Genomic DNA, 21,710 nt, shown 5'->3' with positions numbered 1-21,710 from the left:
ATCTAGCTCCACCAATTACTCCCTTTCTCCTCCCTTGACCCCCCCACTCTCCAATAGGCTGCACCCTGGGGAGGCACAGGTCGACCCTCTTCTCTCCCCTCGGACCTCCCCTCCCATTCTTCCCCCCTCACAGTTTGCCCCTTCCCTCTTCACTTCAGCCGTACCTCTAGCTAACACGCTCCTCGTCCATTCTGCACCGTCCCGGCACTCCATTCTCATCTCCTCCCCCCTATCCCTTCCGGCCACCCCCCTCCTTAGACCACCTCTCCTCCAGCCCTCTCCACTTGTCTATGTTCCCTACGCTCCCCTTGTTCCCTCCTCCGCTCTGCTTTTCCGCCCCCTCCTCCCCTCACTATGTACCTCGATTTCCCCACAAATACATTCCATCTCTCTCCCTCCCCACTCTCCTCCAGCACTGCTGTGCTACCCCCTTTCCTCCCCTGGTAACCCCTTCCCTCCCTCGGACCGAGCAGAATCACTTCCTTTCTTCAACTTCCCTTTCTCCCAATCCCCCCCACTCTGCCCGATACCTGCTCCATCACAGCCACCTCACTTAGCCACCAGGACCTATCCAACTCCCTCCCCTCCCTTCCTGCCATACCTCCCTAATCCTTATGACTCCTCACACTCCTCCCCTCTCCTACCGCCCCACTCCTCTCCTATCGCCCCCTAATTCTGCCCTTAATTCCTATCCTTCTTGCAACGCCAACAACGACAACTCTCCTCTCACCCCTGGTGCACCAACTTCTGCTCTCATCCAAAACCTTTCCCCACCTCTGAACCCTATACCCCTACTCCCCTCCCGTTCCGTTCCCCCACCTCTCCCTGCCGTACACTGCCCAGTGCACCCCCTCCTGTTTCCATCGAGCCACCCATTATGCCGTGCTCTTCCTTACTCTCTCTGGAAAATAAGCTAGGCTCTCTAATCACCGCCATCTCCCAACTTGAAGCTACCATTCTAGTTTTAAGCTCCAAGATCTCGACTTTTCCACACACCTCAATTCCTTTGGCAAACACTCACCCTTCCACGAGATGCTCATCACCCCCCACACCCCATTATAGCTAAACATAGCCAGTCGTCTGCAAATCCACACAAGCACTCGAACGCCATCTTTCCTTCACTTCCACTTCCCATTAACCCTGTAATCTACACTATTCCGACCATCTCCTCTGTCAGAACCACTCGCCCACCTAAACACTCCCGAGCGCCCTCATATAAGTACAATATCCCTATCACCCCTCATAGCCCAAGTGCCCCCGTCACCAAAACAGTTGCGTCAGAGCTGCGCTGTCTGCTCCACAACTGCAGATCTGCAATAAAACACAAACTTGAAATCTCCGATACCATCAACTTGCACAATATTGACATGCTCTTCCTCACAGAGACCTGGTTCAACGATACCTCTCACTCTATGTTTGATCTCCTTGTACCCACAGGCTATTCTATATTTAGAAATGACAGAATTGACAAAGTGGGGGGAGGTGTTGCGGTCATCTTTAGAAACTCTCTTCAACTTAAGGCTCTTCCTAACAGCTCCTTCCACACTTTTGAATGCCTATCACTTGAGCTTCAATTGCACCACCGCTCACCTCTCAGATTCCATGCTATTTACCACCCGCCTGGTAGCAGCCCTTCGTTTATGGAGGAACTCACGGACTGCATCAGCGACCAATTCACGCAAAGTGACAATCAGATCTTCGTGGGTGACTTCAATGTCCACTGGGGCTCGCCTCAAGACACCAATGCGAATTTGCTGGCCACCTTCCTCTCTGCAAACGATCTTATCCAACACTGCACAGAAACAACACACTCTAAAGGCTCAATCCTAGACCTTGTCATTTCTAAAGCTGGCTTACTGACTATCGCTACCCCTATTCATGTAGACTGGTCGGACCACCTCCTCATCCCATTCTCTCTTCACCTATCACACTCTATAACTCTGGGCCAGCCTAAGAGGGCTACTTCCTGGTTCCGTGACACTAAAAATATTGACCTCAGCACCCTCTGTGATTCTGCTTTGCTATCACTTCCAAGGCTAGACCCGGACCTAGATGTTAACGAACTCACCTCCCAATGCCTCACAGTCCTTGCAGTCGAAATCAATAATGTCGCTCCTCTCCAAAACAAAAAGAAAAGGCCCACTCCCTCAGCACCTTGGTTCAACAAATCCGTCTATGAAGAAAGGAAGTTCATAAGAGCCCTTGAGAAACAATGGAGACAAGCACCCTCCACTGAAAATTTGGCCACGCTTCGTTCAGCAAGATCCAAGTACCACAAGCTCATCTTCCTTGGAAAAGCGTTGCACTACAAATCCCTCCTTGACTCAGCCAAAAATAGACCCAAAAAACTATTCGACCTCATCAAGAACCCAAACAGCTCCCCCCCAACCTCGAAATTGGAAGATTCCACAAAGAAAGCAGCGGAATTCGCTATATTCTTTGACGAAAAGGTAAAATCACTTGTAGATCAGGTCATTCATCCTACCCCCACAGAGGAGTGCAAATCCTTAACCATTTGGCAAAACTTTGACCCCATCTCTGACGATGCTCTCCTTAAATGCATCCTCGATACAAAGCCCTCTAACCATTCTCTTGACCCCATCCCTAGTGCCATTGACTTCTATACTAATTCTCTTTCCTATTGGACCACTCTGGTCAACCTCTCCCTCAGTCAAGGCTCCCTTCCTGTTTCCTTCAAAACTGGGCAGGTCACCCCTCTGCTAAAAAAAAACCACCGCTGATGCGAACGACCTCAACAACTACCGTCCCATCACCAACCTACCCTTTCTTGCGAAAATCACAGAAAAATGTGTAGCAAAACAACTCTCTCGCCATATCAAGGAAAATGATCTTCTTGACAATTTCCAGTCCGGCTTCATTCAAAACTGCAGCACTGAAACAGCCCTGCTGCTAGTGATTGATGACGCGCTGCGGATACTCGATTCAGGGGAGTCTTGTCTTCTAATTCTTCTTGACCTTTCTGCAGCCTTTGACACTGTCAATCACAACACTCTCCTTAACACTCTTCAACAGAGAATGGGCATGGAGGGCACTGTGCTCAAATGGTTTTCCTCCTTCCTCTCTGATAGATCCCAAATGATCAAAATAGCGAACAGTCTTTCAGCTCCTTTAGCGGTCAGTCAAGGTGTTCCTCAAGGCTCCATACTTGCACCCACACTGTTCAATCTCTATTTAGAACCGTTGGGAAATCTCCTGAGTAAATCCGGGATCCACTATCATCTATATGCGGATGACACTCAGATCTACCTTAAGGTGGCCTCCACTCACGATCTCTCCTTCCTTAGCTCTACTCTCGACTCCATTCAAAACTGGATGATAACTCATCAACTGATCCTGAATCCCTCCAAAACAGAATTCCTCCTCCTCACTTTCTCATCCCCCAGTACAATCATGGATGGATCAGATCAATCTAATGAACAATAAGCCCATCATTGTCGAGAGCGCAAAATCCCTTGGTGTCATACTCGACAAAAAACTCTATCTACTCTCCCATATCGACTCCATTGCAAAGTCTGCTCGACACCAACTGCGCCTTCTTTGGGGGATGCGTCGCTTCTTCCCGGAGCACGACCTTAAAACCCTGGTCCAATCGCTGGTTCTCTCTAGATTGGACTACTGCAACTCTCTTCTTACTGGCCTTCCCAAATCCCACCTTTCCCCCCTGAAGTCTATTCTCCATTCAGCAGCTCGTTTCATATATGGGGCCAAAAGAAGCGACCACATCACACCCATGTTATCCACCCTCCGTTGGCTTCCCATAGAGGCAAGATCTATCTACAAAACTGCATGTATCACCCACAAAGCCTTGCACTCCTCCTCCCCTCGCTACCTGGTGAATAAACTGAAACTCTCTGGGGGCTCCAGACCATCACGTAATGCAGAAAAGTTATTGCTTGAACCTCCCATTTTCAAGAAGGAAAGATCGATGGCCCAATCCTTTTCAGGCAACGCGGTGAGAATCTGGAACTCACTTCCGCCTCAGCTTCGGACCACCACCTCTTCCCAGGCCTTCAAAACTGACCTCAAAGCTCTCCTCCTTCAAAGACACTTCCAAAGTTAATTCAAGCCCTCTGTTTTCTGAAGGAAGTCCTTCCATTATAGGAAATTCTGTGCTCCATGCCTATAGAAGTGCCTTCCCAGGGTGTTTTTGTGTTTTGAGTGTCTGCCATTTAGTGCAGTATTATACCTCTACCTGTATTTTGTACTCGTTTGTAACATGCACACGGCACCTTTCCTTTTCAACGTATCATTTGCTACCTCTTATTTCTTGTTTGCTTTTGATACATGCACAACGGCCACCACTGCCTCATGTATCGTAATGAAAATGTCACTTACCCAGTGTACATCTGTTCGTGGCATCAGTCGCAGTAGATTCGCATGTTCTGCAATAGCTCGCCATCTGGTGTTGGGCCGGAGTGTTACAAGTTGTTTTTCTTCGAAGAAGTCTTTCGAGTCACGGGACCGAGTGACTCCTCCTTTTGTCTCCATTGCGCATGGGCGTCGACTCCATCGTCGATTGTTTTTCCCAGCAGAGGGTGAGGTAGGAGTTGAATTGTAGTAATAGTGCCCATGCAATGGAGTGACTAAGTATGCACCTATTTAAGGTTGAGATGATACATATATAAATAATTGAAGGTAACTTCCAAACTGCTACAGGCTCCCGGGGAGGCGGGTGGGCACATGCGAATCTACTGCGACTGATGCCACGAACAGATGTACACTGGGTAAGTGACATTTTCAGTTCGATGGCATCTGTCGCTGTAGATACGCATGTTCTGCATAGACTAGTAAGCAGTTATTTCCCCAAAAGCGGTGGATCAGCCTGTAGGAGTGGAAGTAGTCTGAAATAATGTCCTTAATACGGCTTGACCTACTGTGGCTTGTTGTGCGGATAACACGTCTACACAGTAGTGCTTGGTGAATGTGTGAGGCGTAGACCATGTGGCTGCCTTACATATTTCTTGCATTGGGATGTTTCCTAGAAAGGCCATGGTAGCACCTTTCTTTCTGGTTGAGTGTGCCCTTGGTGTAATGGGCAGCTGTCGTTTAGCTTTAAGGTAGCAGATTTGGATGCATTTAACTATCCATCTGGCTATACCTTGTTTTGAAATTGGGTTTCCTGCATGAGGTTTTTGAAATGCAATAAAGAGTTGTTTAGTCTTTCTGATGTTTTTTGTTCTGTCAATGTAATACATCAATGCTCTTTTGACATCTAATGTATGTAGTGCCCTTTCAGCTACGGTATCTGGCTGTGGAAAGAACACTGGAAGTTCCACTGTTTGATTTAGATGGAACGGTGAAATAACCTTTGGCAAAAATTTAGGATTGGTCCTTAGGACGACTTTATTTTTGTGTAGTTGTATAAAAGGTTCCTGTATAGTAAACGCCTGAATCTCGCTTACTCTTCTCAGGGAAGTAATGGCGATGAGAAATGCCACCTTCCAGGTTAGGAACTGTATGTCGCAGGAGTGCATGGGTTCAAAAGGTGGACCCATAAGTCTAGTTAGGACAACATTTAGGTTCCATGAAGGAACAGGTGGTGTTCTTGGTGGTATAATTCTCCTAAGGCCCTCCATGAATGCTTTAATGACTGGTATTTTATATAGGGAAGTTGAATAGGTAGTCTGCAGGTATCCAGATATTGCTGCAAGGTGAATCTTAATGGAAGAGAAAGCTAGGTTAGATTTTTGTAAGTGAAGCAAGTAACCCACTACATGTTCTGGAGTTGTGTGCAGTAGCAAACAAACCTCTTCCATTTACTTGCATAGCAGTGCCTGGTGGATGGCCTTCTTGCTTGTTTTATGACTTCCATACATTCTTGGGTAAGTTGTAAGTGCCCGAATTCTAGGATTTCAGGAGCCAGATTGCTAGATTCAGCGATGCTGGATCTGGGTGTCTGATCTTTTGGTTGTGCTGTGTCAACAGATCTGGCCTGTTGGGCAATTTGATGCAGGGTACCACTGATAGGTCTAGCAGCGTTGTGTACCAGGGTTGCCTTGCCCAAGTTGGTGCTATCAATATGAGTTTGAGTTTGCTTTGACTGAGTTTGTTTACCAGGTAAGGAAGGAGAGGGAGAGGAGGAAAAGCGTAAGCAAATATCCCTGACCAGTTCATCCATAGGGCATTGCCTTGGGATTGTTTGTGTGGGTACCTGGATGCGAAGTTTTGGCATTTTGCGTTCTCCCTTGTCGCAAACAAGTCTATCTGAGGTGTTCCCCAGAGTTTGAAATAAGTGTTCAGAATTTGGGGGTGAATTTCCCATTCGTGGACCTGTTGGTGATCTCGAGAGAGATTGTCTGCGAGTTGATTTTGTATCCCTGGTATAAACTGTGCAATTAGGCGAATTTGGTTGTGAATTGCCCAATGCCAAATTTTTTGTGCTAGCAGGCTTAACTGCGTGGAGTGCGTCCCTCCCTGCTTGTTTAGATAATACATTGTTGTCATGTTGTCTGTTTTGACGAGAATGTATTTGTGAACTATTATTGGTTGGAAAGCTTTTAGTGCTTGAAAAACTGCTAGAAGTTCTAGGTGATTGATATGCAGTTTTGTTTGATGTACGTTCCATTGTCCTTGTATGCTGTGTTGATCGAGGTGTGCTCCCCACCCTGTCATGGAAGCATCTGTTGTTATTACGTATTGTGGCACTGGGTCTTGGAAAGGCCGCCCCTTGTTTAAATGTATGTTGTTCCACCACAGAAGCGAGAGGTAAGTTTGGCGGTCTATTAACACCAGATCTAGAAGGTGACCCTGTGCTTGAGACCACTGTGATGCTAGGCACTGTTGTAAGGGCCTCATGTGCAGTCTTGCGTTTGGGACAATGGCTATGCATGATGACATCATGCCTAGGAGTTGTAATACCATCTTTGCCTGTATTTTTTGTGTTGGATACATGCGTTGTATGATGGTGTTGAAATTTTGAATTCTTTGTAGACTTGGAGTGGCTACTCCCTTTGATGTGTCTATTATGGCTCCCAGGTATTGTTGTACCTTGCATGGCAGAATTTTGGATTTTGTGAAATTGACGGTGAACCCGAGTTTGAAGAGGGTTTGTATGATCTGATTTGTGTGATTTGAGCACTGTATGAACGAATGGGCCTTGATTAGCCAGTCGTCCAAATATGGGAACACATGTATTTGCTGCCTTCTTATGTGTGCAGCGACTACCGCTAGACATTTGGTAAAGACTCTTGGTGCGGTTGTTAATCCGAAAGGCAGTACCTTGAATTGGTAATGTATTCCTTTGAATACAAACCTTAGGTATTTCCTGTGCGATGGGTGTATTGGTATATGGAAATAAGCATCCTTGAGGTCTAAAGTTGCCATGTAGTCGTGTAGTTTTAGCAATGGCAATACTTCTTGTAGTGTGACCATGTGGAAGTGGTCTGATTTGATGAAAGTGTTCACTACTCTGAGGTCTAGGATTGGTCTCAGCGTTTTGTCCTTCTTTGGTATCAGAAAGTACAGTGAGTAAAATCCTGTGTTTATTTGTGTTTTTGGCACTAATTCGATTGCATTCTTTTGCAATAGTGCCTGCACTTCTATCTCCAGGAGATTGGAATGGTGTGTTGTTAAATTTTGTGCTTTTGGTGGTATGTTTGGAGGGAATTGTAGAAATTCTATGCAATAACCATGTTGGATAATTGCTAGAACCCAAGTGTCTGTAGTGATTTCTTCCCATGCTTTGTAATAATGACCTATTCTTCCCCCCACTGGTGTTGTGTGGAGGGGGTGAGTGACATGTGAGTCATTGTTTAGTAGTAGGGGTTTTGGGGCTTTGAAATCTCCCTCTATTTCTAGGGAATTGCCCTCCTCTATATTGTCCCCGAAAACCTCCTCTATACTGTCCTTGGTAAGTGGACGGTGTTGCTTGTGAGGTGCTGGCTTGTGTGCTTTGACCCCGAAACCCCCCTCGAAAGGGCGTTTTACGGAATGTGCTGTAATTCCCTCTGCTCTGCGGGGAGTAGAGTGCGCCCATGGCTTTGGCAGTGTCCGTATCTTTTTTGAGTTTCTCAATCGCTGTGTCCACTTCTGGACCGAACAGTTCTTTTTCATTAAAAGGCATATTGAGAACTGCTTGTTGAATCTCTGGTTTAAATCCAGACGTTCGGAGCCATGCATGCCGTCTGATAGTTACAGATGTATTAATTGTCCGTGCAGCTGTATCTGCAGCGTCCATGGAGGAACGTATCTGGTTGTTGGAGATGGTCTGTCCCTCCTCAACCACTTGTTTCGCCCTATTTTGGAAGTCCTTGGGCAGATGTTCAATGAGATGTTGCATCTCGTCCCAGTGGGCTCTGTCATAGCGCGCAAGTAGTGCCTGGGAGTTCGCGATGCGCCACTGGTTTGCAGCTTGTGCTGCGACTCTTTTACCAGCTGCATCGAACTTGCGGCTTTCTTTATCTGGGGGTGGTGCATCTCCAGATGTGTGAGAGTTGGCCCTTTTCCTAGCTGCTCCTACAACAACAGAGTCTGGTGGCAGCTGTGTAGTGATGAAAGCCGGGTCCGTAGGAGGCGGCTTATACTTCTTTTCCACCCGTGGTGTGATTGCCCTACTTTTGACCGGCTCCTTAAATATGTCTTTTGCGTGCCGGAGCATACCAGGGAGCATAGGCAGGCTTTGGTAGGAGCTGTGGGTGGAGGAGAGTGTGTTGAACAAGAAATCATCCTCGACCTGTTCTGAGTGTAGGCTTACGTTATGAAATTGTGCTGCTCTAGCCACCACCTGAGAGTACGCGGTGCTGTCTTCTGGTGGAGATGGCTTTGTAGGGTAGGCCTCCGGGCTGTTATCTGACACTGGGGCGTCGTATAGGTCCCATGCGTCCTGATCTTGGTCACCCTGGCTCATGGTGGTGTGAGCTGGGGAGTGAGATGGAGTTTGTGCTGGTGAAACGTTAATCACGGGCGGAGGAGAGGGTGGTGGTGTAATTCTTTTAACCACTTTTGGTTGTGGTGCTTGTTCCGTCTGGAACTCCAACCTTCTCTTTCTCCTAATGGGGGGAAGGGTGCTTATTTTTCCTGTCCCCTGCTGAATGAAGATACGCTTTTGCGTATGGTCCACATCAGTTGCTTGTAGCTCTTCCTCAAACCTATGCTTTTGCATTTGGGAGGTTAGCGAGTGCTCTTCTGTATAAGAGCCTGAAGCTGGGTCGCTTGCAGTTTGTTTCGGCGTCGAAACTTTGTCTGCGTGTTTTTTCGGCTCCGAGATGACTTTTTTCCTTTTCGGGGCCGAAACCTCTCGGCGTCGATCTGTTTCGGTGCCGCTGTCTCGGCGTCGAGCCGTGTCCACACCGGCATCTCGGTGTCGAGGCTTGTCTCCAGCACTTTCTCGGTCCCGAGAAGGCTGCGTGCCGGTGTCTCGACCGGAGTCGGACGATCTCGGCACTGTTTTGGCCTTTTTCGGTGCCGACGGTCGGTCACCGAATTTATGGGTGGAGCCATGGCCTGGTGGCAGTGGCGTCCCCTGGGCCTTGTAAATGTTTCTTTGTGTGGTTTTCGACGTCTTACTCACGGTTTGTGTGTCGTCGAATCCTTCGGAGTCTGAGTCTTGGATCGAGAAGGTACCTTCTTCTTCCTGTTCCTCGAACTCCCGTTGGGCTGTCGGTGCGGACGCCATTTGAAGTCTTCTGGCTCGACGGTCTCGGAGTGTTTTTCGGGACCGGAACGCACGACAGGCCTCGCAGGTGTCTTCGCTGTGCTCAGGTGACAGGCACAGGTTGCAGACCAAGTGTTGGTCTGTGTAGGGGTATTTATTGTGGCATTTGGGGCAGAAACGAAACGGGGTCCGTTCCATCGGCGTTGTTCAGCACGCGGTCGGGCCGACCAGGCCCCGACGGAGGATCGAAAAACGGATGCGGTGTGAAATCTAAGTACGCCGATCCCGAACGCAACAATACCGACGAAAATCTTCCGAAATTAACTATTTTTTCCGTTCCGAAACTCGGAGCGACAGGAACACGTCCGAACCCGATGGCGGAAAAAAAAAACAATCGACGATGGAGTCGACGCCCATGCGCAATGGAGACAAAAGGAGGAGTCACTCGGTCCCGTGACTCGAAAGACTTCTTCGAAGAAAAACAACTTGTAACACTCCGGCCCAACACCAGATGGCGAGCTATTGCAGAACATGCGTATCTACAGCGACAGATGCCATCGAACCTATTGTTTTAGTGTTTTGAGTGTCTACCATTTATTGCAATTTTTTTTACCTCTACTCGTACTGTATTTGCGCTTGTAACCTGCACACGTCACTTTTTCCTTTCATAACGTATCGTTGGCTACCTCGGTTATTTTTTGCTCTTGATACGTGCACAATTATCACGATTGCCTCATGTAATGTAACGCGTGTTTTTGTAACAGGCACACTTGTAATTCTTCTCCTCTTGTATCTTTACCTTGCCTATTGTGAAGCGCTCTGACACCTTGGGGTAAAGTCCGCGCTATATAAAAACGCATTAAATAAAAAATAAAATAAATAAATAAACTGCACCCGGCTGCCCCCGTGCTGCTGAGGGTGTACTTTGTGCTGACTTGTGTCTCCCTCCTCTCCCCCTCCCCCCCCCCCCCTCCTCCTCCACCCCTCCTCTCTCCTCCCCCCTCCTCCCCTTCCCTCCTCTCCCCCCCCCCCTCCTCCTCCTCCTCCTCCTCCTCCTCCCCCCCCCCCCTCCTGGGTTCTTGCTGGAGGAGTTTTCCTTTAGTCATGACCTACCTGAACCTATAAGATGTTACTGCTCAGCTCGAAAAACATCCAAGCCTATTTTCGAAGCTCAGGGGCAGCAGGAAGCTCCCAGATCTACTGTCTCAAGCAGTTGCAGAGCAAATGCGTGATGCTGCCTTACCTGTGCGCTACCCCTCGCCACTTGTATGGCTGAGCAGAATCTGGGTTGATCTCAATGGCTCTGTTGCAGTCCCGGATCGCTGCATTGGGTTTCTGAAGTTTCACATAAACGCTGAAGAGGCAAAAAGATGGCAGCTTTGAGATCAGGTCAGAACACACCCATGGAAGTACGGTTATGTTGGGAAGTCTCATTAACGGTCACTGCGCCTCACAACCAAAGGTTCCAAGATAGTTATTTAGATGAAAATGGCTAGACAACCAAATGCATGAATAAAAACAGGTTCTGGCCTGTCCATGAAAAATAGTCAAAGGATACCCAATTAACAGTACACAACAATGGTCCCATAAGCACTGTTGCCTAGGAGCAAATTGTAGGTTACAGACTTTTCGGTTCGGAACTGTACACAGAGGTTTCCTAGATCACAGTGCCTTTGTGTATTTGCTTTTATTACCACCCCAAGCCTCACCCCTCTTTTTTCATGATCCTCCACACCCTTCCCTGATGCACAACAACTAAGAAATCCCAACTTACCTGGCTCTCTTGGCGTATAAGATAGCTAGTCGAGGGTTGAGCTTGATGGCTTCTGTGAACAGGTCAATGGCACGCTGCAGGTCCCCTGAAAACAAACATGTACAATTACAAAGCCTGTTGACGCTTTCAGTTTAATTGTGAGTCATCTATACATCTGCACACAAGACATACCTATGCAATCCAATGTCGGAAATGACCGCAACTTCACTCCCTCCCTGTCTCCCAACAAAACACAAACTTTAAACAAAACACTGCATTTAAAAGCAATGAATCAGAGTACATGAAATAAGATGCAAGTGTAACACTCATCCCACAGCTGTGGAATCGTGTCCCTTCCCTCCCAAAAAGATCTTGCCACAATTTTTGTTTTTAACCAACTGGGAACGACACTTCCCCAAACGCTTGTTCATCCTATTGTCCAATCTCACTTAATGGAGAAAGTAATTTTTTGCGAAACTTCTTGCTAACCGACTCCTGCCAATGAGGACCATCATTATCCCCCTAGAACAAAGTGGATTTAAGCCTCTACGCAGCACCAGACATGGCGTCTGTAGGAAGTTGGCTCTGTATGCACTATTTCAAAGTAAGGAATAGTATGCACAGAGTCCAAGGGTTCCCCTTAGAGGTAAGATAGAGGCAAAAAGAGATAATTCTAATGCTCTATTTTGTGGTAGTGTGGTCGAGCAGTAGGTTTATCAAAGGAGTAGTGTTAAGCATTTGTTGTACATACACAAGCAATAAATGAGGAACACACACTCAGACAATTCCAGGCCAATAGGTTTTTGTATAGAAAAATATATTTTCTTAGTTTATTTTAAGAACCACAGGTTCAAAAATTTTACATGTAATACTTCAAATGAAAGGTATTGCAGGTAGGTACTGTAGAAACTTTGAATAATCAAAATAGCATATATATTTTTCACATAAATCACATATAGCTATTTTAAAACTAGACACTTAGTGCAATTTTCAACAGGGGGGGTGGGGGAGTAAGAGTTTGTTAGTTTTTGCAGGTAAGTAAACCACCTACGGGGTTCAGGTTTGGGTCCAAGGTAGCCCACCGTTGGGGGTTCAGAGCAACCCCAAAGTTACCACACCAGCAGCTAAGGACCGGTCAGGGTGCCATGCCAACCTCACACTGCCTATGCAGTATAGATAAGTCACCCCTCTAGCAGGCCTTACAGCCCTAAGGCAGGGTGCACTATACCATAGGTGAGGGCACCAGTGCATGAGCACTGTGCCCCTACAGTGTCTAAGCAAAACCTTAGACATTGTAAGTGCAGGGTAGCCATAAGAGTATATGGTCTGGGAGTCTGTCATACAGTAACTCCACAGCACCATAATGGCTACACTGAAAACTGTGAAGTTTGGTATCAAACTTCTCAGCACAATAAATGCACACTGATGCCAGTGTACATTTTATTGTAACATACACCCCAGAGGGCACCTTAGAGGTGCCCCTGAAACCTTAACCAACTACCCGTGTAGGCTGACTGGTTTTAGCAGCCTGCCACACTCGAGACATGTTGCTGGCCACATGGGGAGAGTGCCTTAGTCACTCTGTGGCTAGTAACAAAGCCTGTACTGGGTGGAGATGCTTATCACCTCCCCCTTGCAGGAACTAACACCTGGCTGTGAGCCTCAAAGGCTCACCCCCTTTGTTACAGCACCCCAGGGCAATCCAGCTAGTGGAGTTGCCCGCCCCCTCCGGCCACGGCCCCACTTTTGGCGGCAAGGCCGGAGGAGATAATGAGAAAAACAAGGAGTCGTCACTGGCCAGTCAGGACAGCCACTAAGGCAACCTGAGCTGAGGCGAGTCTGACTTTTAGAAATCCTCCATCTTGCAGATGGAGGATTCCCCCAATAGGGATAGGAATGTGACCCCCTCCCCTTGGGAGGAGGCACAAAGAGGGTGTACCCACCCTCAGGGCTAGTAGCCATTGGCTACTGTCCTCCCAGACCTAAACACACCCCTAAATTCTGTATTTAGGGGCTCCCCAGAACCTAGGAACTCAGATTCCTGCAACCTAAGAAGAAGAGGCCTGCTAAGCTGAAAAACCCTGCAGAGAAGACGGAGACACCAACTGCTTGGGCCCCAGCTCTACCGGCCTGTCTCCCCCCTTCTAAAGACACTGCTCCAGCAACGCTTTCCCCAGGGACCAGCGACCTCCGAATCCTCAGAGGACTGCCCTGCTCTAAAAGGACCAAGAACTCCTGAGGACAGCGGCTCTGTTCATCCAAGACTGCAACTTTGTTACAAAGGAGCAACTTTAAAACAACCTGAGTTTCCCGCCGGAAGCGTGAGACTTGCTACTCTGCACCAGACACCCCCGGCTCGACTTGTGGAGAACAAACACTTCAGGGAGGACTCCCTGGCGAATGCGAGACAGTGAGTAGCCAGAGTTGCCCCCCTGAGCCCCCACAGCGACACCTGCAGAGGGAATCCAGAGGCTCCCCCTGACCGCGACTGCCTGTTCCTCAGATCCTGACGCAGAGACAGTCTCCTTTTCTTCATTTAGAACGCCAACCTATCCACTGCCCTGAACCCCTTCTTCCTTATTTTGCGTTACAGAAAGGTTTGTGAAGGATTTTTTCTGCTAAAGTTTCAACTTATTCATGCATTTGAATGCATGTGCCTTAGCTGTTTTTCCTTTTTAAAGCAAACAAGATGAAGAATTTCAGACACTGCAGCTTTTCTCTTAGGCTCCATACTGACATTCTTAGGTGACAGTGCAGGCCTTCCTTGAGGAAGGCGAACATCAACACTTAAGAAAATATATTGGAAAAAGTGCTCCAGGGTACTCGTAGGCAAGTGGAAGTATTCAACGCTTATGACTAAACATGGAAATCCAGAGAGAACCGCACTGTTCTTTACGTGAACAGCATACTCTTATTTGTAGTTACACTTAATCGGGCTGCAGCTCCTTCAGCTGCTCCAACTCTACGGTGAAGAATCTGGGATGGTAGGCAATTGGTCTAAATCGCTCCTTGTCCACTTAGAAGGCAGCAACGTGGTTTTCGACTGGTGGGACTGTCTCAACATCGGCAGACTCAGTTTCCCATATCTAGAGGTGGTCCTTGCCTTGGAACCTGAGTTGAACTAGAGCCTTTGCCACACTGCTGCAACAAACTTTAGCTCCCCAAAGCACCTAACCTGGACAGCTTCGAGCAAGGGAACTCATTGGCGCCCCCCACCTTGGGGACAACTGGGATGGCTCACAATTTAAGTACTTCCAGGCACTCCAGGAAGAATTTGAGCTCCACAAGACCCAATTTTACAGCTATTTACAGCTGTATCATGTGCTAATGGTGTGCCACCCGCAACTGCAAGAGTTGCCGGAATGTAGCCCGCTCGAGGCCCAGATTTTTTAGATCAGCTGGGCCAAAGAAGCATCTCATTTATTGTAGGAAAGTAGACTCTTTCTAGCTTGGTTACCCCCACTTTTGGACTGTTTGTCAGTGTGTTTGACTGTGTTCACTGGAATCCTGCTAACCAGGACCCCAGCGACTGCTCTCTCCTGTAAAATGGTTGCTGGTAACTTTTTATCACCACAATTGATATATTGGTGCCCTCATTTAAGTCCCTAGGGTACGGTACCTAGTTACCCAGGCCACTGGAGTTCCAGGGGATCCCTATGGGCTGCAGCAGTTATTCTGCCACCCACAGGGAGCCCATGCAAGGGGTTCTGCAGGCCTGCCATTACAGTCTGCATGAAACAGTGCACACACCCGGTTTCACTACAGGTCACTGTAAGCCACCCCTATGGTAGGCTCTCAGCCCAGAGGGCAGAGTACAGGTACCTGTGCGTGAGGGCACCCCAGCACTAGCAGAGGTGCCCCCACGAACTCCAGCCCCATTTTACTAGACTTTGTGAGTGCGGGGACACCATTTTATATGTGTACTGGACATAGGTCACTACCTATGTCCAGCTACATAATGGTAACTCTGATACCGGGCATGTTTGGTATTAAACATGTCGGAATCATACCCCAATACTGTTGCATGATTCCATGCTCTCTGGTTCTCCTTATAGGACCCCCAGCATTGCTACCACCAGTCTTACGGGGTTTTCTGGGCAGTCAAGCTGCTGCCACCCCTGACAGGTTTCTGCCCTCCTGCTGCTTGATCTGATCTAGCCCAGGAAGGCAGAACAAAGGATTTCCTTCAGGAGAGGGAGATAAAACCATTTCCCTTTGGAAATAGGTGTGACGGGCTGGAAGGGGTAGCCTCCCCAAGCCACTGGTTTGATTTGAATGGCACATTTGGTGCCCTCCGTGCATAAACCAGTCCACACAGGTCCGAGGACCGCCAAGACCCTGCTCTGGCACAAAACTGGACAATGGAAAGGGGAGTGACCACTCCCCTGTCCATCACACCCCAGGGGCGGTGCCCACAGCTCCTCCAGAGAGTCCTCGAGATCTGCCATCTTGATTCCAAGGTTGGCAGGGAACTCTGGGAGCATCTGAGTGGCCAGACGAGGCAGGTGACGTCGGAGGCACCCTCTGTTAGGTAGTTACCTGGTTAGGTGACCAAGCCCCTTCATTGGGCTGTATAGGGTCTTCCTCTGGGGTGGGACCTCTCATTCGGCTTGCAAGATTCCAGCAGAACTCCTCTGTAACCTTTACTTCGACTTCTGGACTCCGGAACTGCAATTGGAACCTCCAGGACCCCACAAGCTGCTTCCAAGAAGAAAGGACTTTCCAGCAACATTGTTTCTAGTGCTCCTGCCAGTTTTGCAACAATTTTCTCGCTGTGCGTACTCAGAAGACTGCAACTCTTCATCCTGCAGAAGAAGGAATCTCCCTTGAAGTGAAGGAGTCATTTCCCTACAACCGCAGGTACCTACAACAAGCGACAACCGGCTGGGTGGATCACCTCTCCTGCTCAGCTGCGTGGATCCTGCATCACGGGTGGTGGGTGGAGTAGTCCTCTTGCTCCTCTCTGCCAGCTGTCCAACTTTGGTGGAGGCAAGCCTTTGCCTTCCCATGTAGGACAGTACCCCTGTGCACTGCGTCTCTTGCAGCTCCCAAGGCTTGTTTGCATCTCCCTCAAAGGGATCTTCAAGCGACGTGTAGCTCCAGCCCCCAGCACTCCATCCTGCAAATCTCAGCCTCCTGCGTGGTTCTCCTGCAGTGTGGAATCCACTTTTGTAGTGGTACGTGGGCTCCTTTTGCAACTCCTGTGTCTCCGTCCTGCAGGACTCCTGTGGGTGCTGCCTCCACTCCTGTGGACTGTCTGCGACACAGACGGTCCCCCGTTGCCCCCCCCCCCCTCCTGGATTGAGTACTCCTTGGCCTTGCTGGTCCCCGGCAGCATCTTTTTCCCACTAACCAGGAGTTTGCCTTTGCCAAGGCTTGTTGGTGGAAATCTTGCAGACACCAGTCTGCAATCCAGCTTCCAGCGTGGGAAACCTTTTGCCTGATCTGTCTTCCTTCTTTGTCGACCAACTCCAAGCGGTACCCCTGGGAGGGTAGTATCTCCTACTCCCCCTGGACTCCACAGACACTTCTGGACTTGGTTCCGTTTCTCTACGGGTCTCCATCTTTGGCAATCTATTGCTGGTTTCTTGGAGGCTGTGCTTGGTGTCTTCTTTTACTTCTTTTCATACTTTAGGGTGGTTTTAGGGAAATCCAGTGTTTTACTCCTGCCTTCCTGGTCGCTACTGCATTACTTACCTGTATGGTTTCCTAGTACTCCCAGCTCCTCTCTACACGATTTATTTCCCTGGGTGGGGGCCCTGTGTTCACATTCTCATTTCTAAGTAGATGGCTTGGCTCCCCCGAAAGGCTACTATTGCTTATAGCTATTTAACACAGTTTTCTAACTTTTTTTTGTCTCTTACTGTTTATTAGTGTATATATACATAGTGTATTTACTTACCTCCTATTGGAGGATTGCCTCTAGTATTTTCTGATACTGTGTTCCGAAAACAAAGTACCTTTATTTTTGTACAACTGAGTGTTTTCTTTCATGTGTCTAAGTGCTGTGTGACTACAGTGGTGTTGCATGAGCTTTGCATGTCTCCTACATAAGCCTTGGCTGCTCATCCACAGCTACCTCTAGAGAGCCTGGTTTCTAGAGACCCACTACACTAATAAGAGATACTTGGACCTGGTATAAGGTGCAAGTACCATAGGTATACTCCACACACCAGGCCACCCTCCTACATGCATATACCATTCAATGGTCATAAATTCACCAGATTCCTTTGAAGCCCTTTGGCTAAATGGGAGGGCCAACTGGATGATAGAGAAAGAAGAGATGTTAGGATGGCTCCATGAGAGCTAGTAATTCCCATATCTGTTCCAACTGAAATCTCTGTGTGCCTCAATATTTTGCCCCATCTGGACTGGGGAAGATGGGGTGTGCTCCCCATTCCCGCATGTCATCGGTGTTTAAATAAGGCAGTGATTATCGCAGGGTAATATCCTGCCCAGTTATTGCATGGTATTGGGCATCGATTTTTGCCACACTGTCTGAAATTCTAGAGAGGCCAATAGACTGTTCCCTCCTGCACTGAGCTGTTGGGTATTCTGGAGGATATGGGAGGGCTACGCTGGAAGCACACTCTGGTTGGCATAAGCTATGTGATTGCCAAGCATGACATTGCTGTTCACTGGAAATTCTCACCACCAACAACTGCACAATGGTGCTCAATGATGGACTGGTGTGTTAAAGTAGAGAAGCCCATCTACTTAGCCTGAGGATGCCCCCGCAAACATGAGAAAAGTTGGAGGTAATACTACAACTTAGTCGGTGAATTACACGATGGTACGTTTGTTCTCTGTACTGTTTATTATCCTTGTTGCATAAAATCAACAAAACAAAAATATTGAAGGGGCGAAAAAAAATAAAACACACACACACCACTCATTTCACCCAGAAAGAATTCTTCACTTATTTAATTCACTACACATGAATGTGAGAAGAACTATTTTCCAGTCACTTTAGTTTGCCGATTACACTGAAAACTGGGAAGGAACCCAGGAAGTAAACTTTCCAGCTGACAGGAATGGCAATGACAGACACTTTAAAATTCCAAATCCGACTCACTTAAGAAACCACCCAAGAGTCATTTTTGACCATTTGTGACTTACTCGCTTCTCCCATATTCTCCAGGCCACTGCCAGCAGTACAAATAGCGAGACCAAACGAACCCCACCCCTCAAGTTATTAAATTAATGTTTTAAGGTGAGAATTTCGAGCCCTGACTATGGACAAGCCCAGGTAATGGGTGAGACACTGCCTACAAACAGAATAAAAAGCAACACCCTTCACTTTGGAGCTTGCAACATTATCTGGACACCTACTGCCCTCAAATGCTGCCATTAGTTTAAAAAAAGGAAAGAAAAAAAACATTCAAACACATGGCCAAGAAAAATACACTGACACCTTAACAGCCCAAAATGTATTTTTAACTCACCTTCTCCCAGCACGTCAATTGCTTCACGCTTCTTTTCATTGGCCTGGTCCATCATTTCTTCTGTTACCTAAAAGGAAACAAAAGATGAGTGGGTACTCCCATTTAACAACATGTAGCAGAAGAGTGAGGAGGTGAGGCACAACTCTGAAAGAGAAGGAGCACAGCTTCATTGTCAAGCGAGTGGGGATAGAGGAGCGAATAGCACCTTTCTAAAAATGAATGAGAAAGGTTTACGAGTTACCACTGTAGCCGATGTGCAAAATGTGTGACCAAAGGCCAGCCAGCCCTAGTGAGGCATGGGCCTAGAGTATCTGAAATATGAGGGTTAGCTCTGCAGCTGAGTCTGTTAAAGTCTATGTAACCTGTAGGATACCTCCTCTGTCTGAGTGTTTTATAACTACATTACCGGAGGATCAGCAGAGCTGTTATAAACTGCATTTAACCAATGTTCAGAGGAATATCAGCAAGTTATCAATTAGTTATGAATAAGCCCTCCATGCTCCCATAAGATAAATTAGTGCATACTACAGAAATGTCTTAAGTGTTTTTACCTCTGCACTGTCATCTCCCATCTCCTGTGAATCCTCAATGTCTGGGGCGATCACTCCCTCATTATCAATTTCTGCAGAAAATAAACCACACTGCTTCAGAAACAATTTAGTTTTCACAGGACATTCATATTCTACTTAGACAAGACATTATCACACAAACTACTGGAAGTTTAATGAAAAAAATAATTTAAAAAAAGGGGAAAACACAAAGGGGCAAAGGCTTTTAGAAGGAGGAATGAGGCAGGTTTGGAAGGTGTGCAATGGTGGCAGACTGCACTAGGATGAGAGAAAAATAGAGTTCTGAAAGTGACCAGGTAACCTTTCTGCAGGCCAGGTGTGAAAAAGGCAACCTTATCTTCACCATTTTCTCTGCAGGACTTGACCTTCCTGTAATCTTACTTTAGGTCAAGGCCCCAGAAAGGTTTTTTTTTCCCATCTCCTCACAGGGAGAGCACAATTATTAGAGACTTTAGTTAAGCATCAACTACACTTCTAACTTTCGCCAGTCAGCAAAAAAATGCCCAAACCCATAATCCTTCCGGCTCAGAAACACTGTGCATGAAAGTAAACAGTCTGTATAAATCCTGCAATTGTATTTGTTTTCAGACATGGTAGATATTTACAAGAAGAAACTCATTAATCATACAAAAGGCTGTGCAATTTTACAGGTTACTTTATAATCTCAGAGAGTGGCATGACATCTGTAACTTGGCATGACATCTACAACTTGGCAGAACCATTTAAGGAACAGAAGAACACTGTGCTCATAGGCAGCCTGTCTCCCAGTCAGTAACTCTGGCAGCATGGGCTTGAGACTGGACGATTCGGCTGAAAACTGGGAAGTCTACATGTAACTATCCCCAACAATGAGATCAGGGAGAAACAGCTCACACTTTCAGAACTCTGTTGCTGTCTTAGTCCACCAATGAGACTAAAAGAATTGGTCCCCCCCCCCCCCTTTTTTTTTTTAAACTCTAGTAACACACTTCTGTAGTTTGATATAACAGGCATGAACAAACATCGCACAGCAAAAGTGCTTAGGTGAAGTTTTGTGGTTGGGTGAAGGGGCAAACAACAACAGCAAACAGCATTGTAGAAGCACCGAGAACAAAGATATACAGACTTAGTAGCTAAACCGCTGCTCCACAGAAACATTCTACATTTGAAAACTTCACTGGTAGTCATAAGTGGTATAGCTCTAAATGGCTGGATCCTGGAATACTTGAATTTCACATAATTGAAAAGAGGAAATCTGGTATTATAAAATGCAGACAACCACATCTTCGTCTCTGAGGGCAAATTGATCAGAACGTGTTCAGGCTTCATTACACGAAAAATACTACAAAAGCAATGCTGCAACAAACACAAACTTGCATCTTATGAAAAAGAAAGACAATCTGAAGTAAAGGAAAATGCAGGATTGTAAACTAATTTTTAATGTAGTTTACAATCCTGAATTTCCCTTTGCTTTCTTCAGATTGACAACTGAACAGTTGCTTTACTGAGGCAGAAGCTTTCTAAGAGATATAAATGTATATTAATAATATAATTACTGTTCGCTCTCAAATTTTTTCTTACTTGAACCTGTGAATCTCTTCCGTGTGTGTTTATTTTCCCAGCTCTTCTCTAGAAGAGGGCTTTTGCTGCACAAAACACAAATATATCATCACATTTTAAGTGCCTTTTCTGTGGGAGAAAAGAGCAAATCACCTTCACAAAGTCTGCGCTGTCTGCCTACCAAGCTCAATTTCTACTTAAGAACATGAATTTTGTTCAAAATAAACAAGTGATAAATATGTCTAATAGAATACGCAAGGGTAGAGAAGGAATCCACCTTAGAAGAAAGCTAGAGCACTTCAAAAGGTGCTAAGTACAAAAGAATTAAGACTGAAATGCCAAAGAAGGCTCCCCTATTGTATCCTTTTCCCTTCCACAAAAACACTTTCACAGAGGAAGATGTAGGTAAAGGAAATAGGCAGGAGTCCTCACTATTCTCGTCATTCATAAATTTCTTCCTTGACATCAGCCAGACCAATTTTAAAGACCGGGATAAATCTAAAACCTCTGGGATCAAAGCACACACACATTTGTGCACTAAACATCAAAACAACTGACTTAGCATCTGTAAGGAAATGCCTCCTTGGCATGGTTGCCCCCTGACTTTTTGCCTTTGCTGATGCTATGTTTACAATTGAAAGTGTGCTGAGGCCTGCTAACCAGGCCCCAGCACCAGTGTTCTTTCCCTAACCTGTACTTTTGTACCCACAATTGGCAGACCCTGGCATCCAGATAAGTCCCTTGTAACTGGTACTTCTAGTACCCAGGGCCCTGATGCCAAGGAAGGTCTC

General features: G+C 46.9%; 1 protein-coding gene across 1 annotated transcript in view; it reads right to left on the bottom strand.

The window, feature by feature from the left end:
- ST13 (ST13 Hsp70 interacting protein) overlaps positions 1-21,710 on the bottom strand; it is a 165,064-nt gene that overhangs the window by 121,348 nt on the left and 22,006 nt on the right. Inside the window, exons 4-7 of the mRNA XM_069231143.1 lie at positions 19,363-19,433; positions 18,812-18,878; positions 11,388-11,472; positions 10,857-10,967 (exon numbers count right to left, since the gene is read on the bottom strand). Of these exons, the coding sequence (XP_069087244.1) occupies positions 10,857-10,967; positions 11,388-11,472; positions 18,812-18,878; positions 19,363-19,433 (334 nt within the window). The remainder of the gene's footprint in view (positions 1-10,856; positions 10,968-11,387; positions 11,473-18,811; positions 18,879-19,362; positions 19,434-21,710) is intronic.

Source organism: Pleurodeles waltl, chromosome 4_2 (assembly GCF_031143425.1).
Source record: "Pleurodeles waltl isolate 20211129_DDA chromosome 4_2, aPleWal1.hap1.20221129, whole genome shotgun sequence".
Classification (NCBI taxonomy): Eukaryota; Metazoa; Chordata; class Amphibia; order Caudata; family Salamandridae; genus Pleurodeles; species Pleurodeles waltl.
The sequence above is the reverse complement of the archived record's forward strand: the minus strand, read 5'-3'. Positions and strand labels throughout refer to the sequence as shown.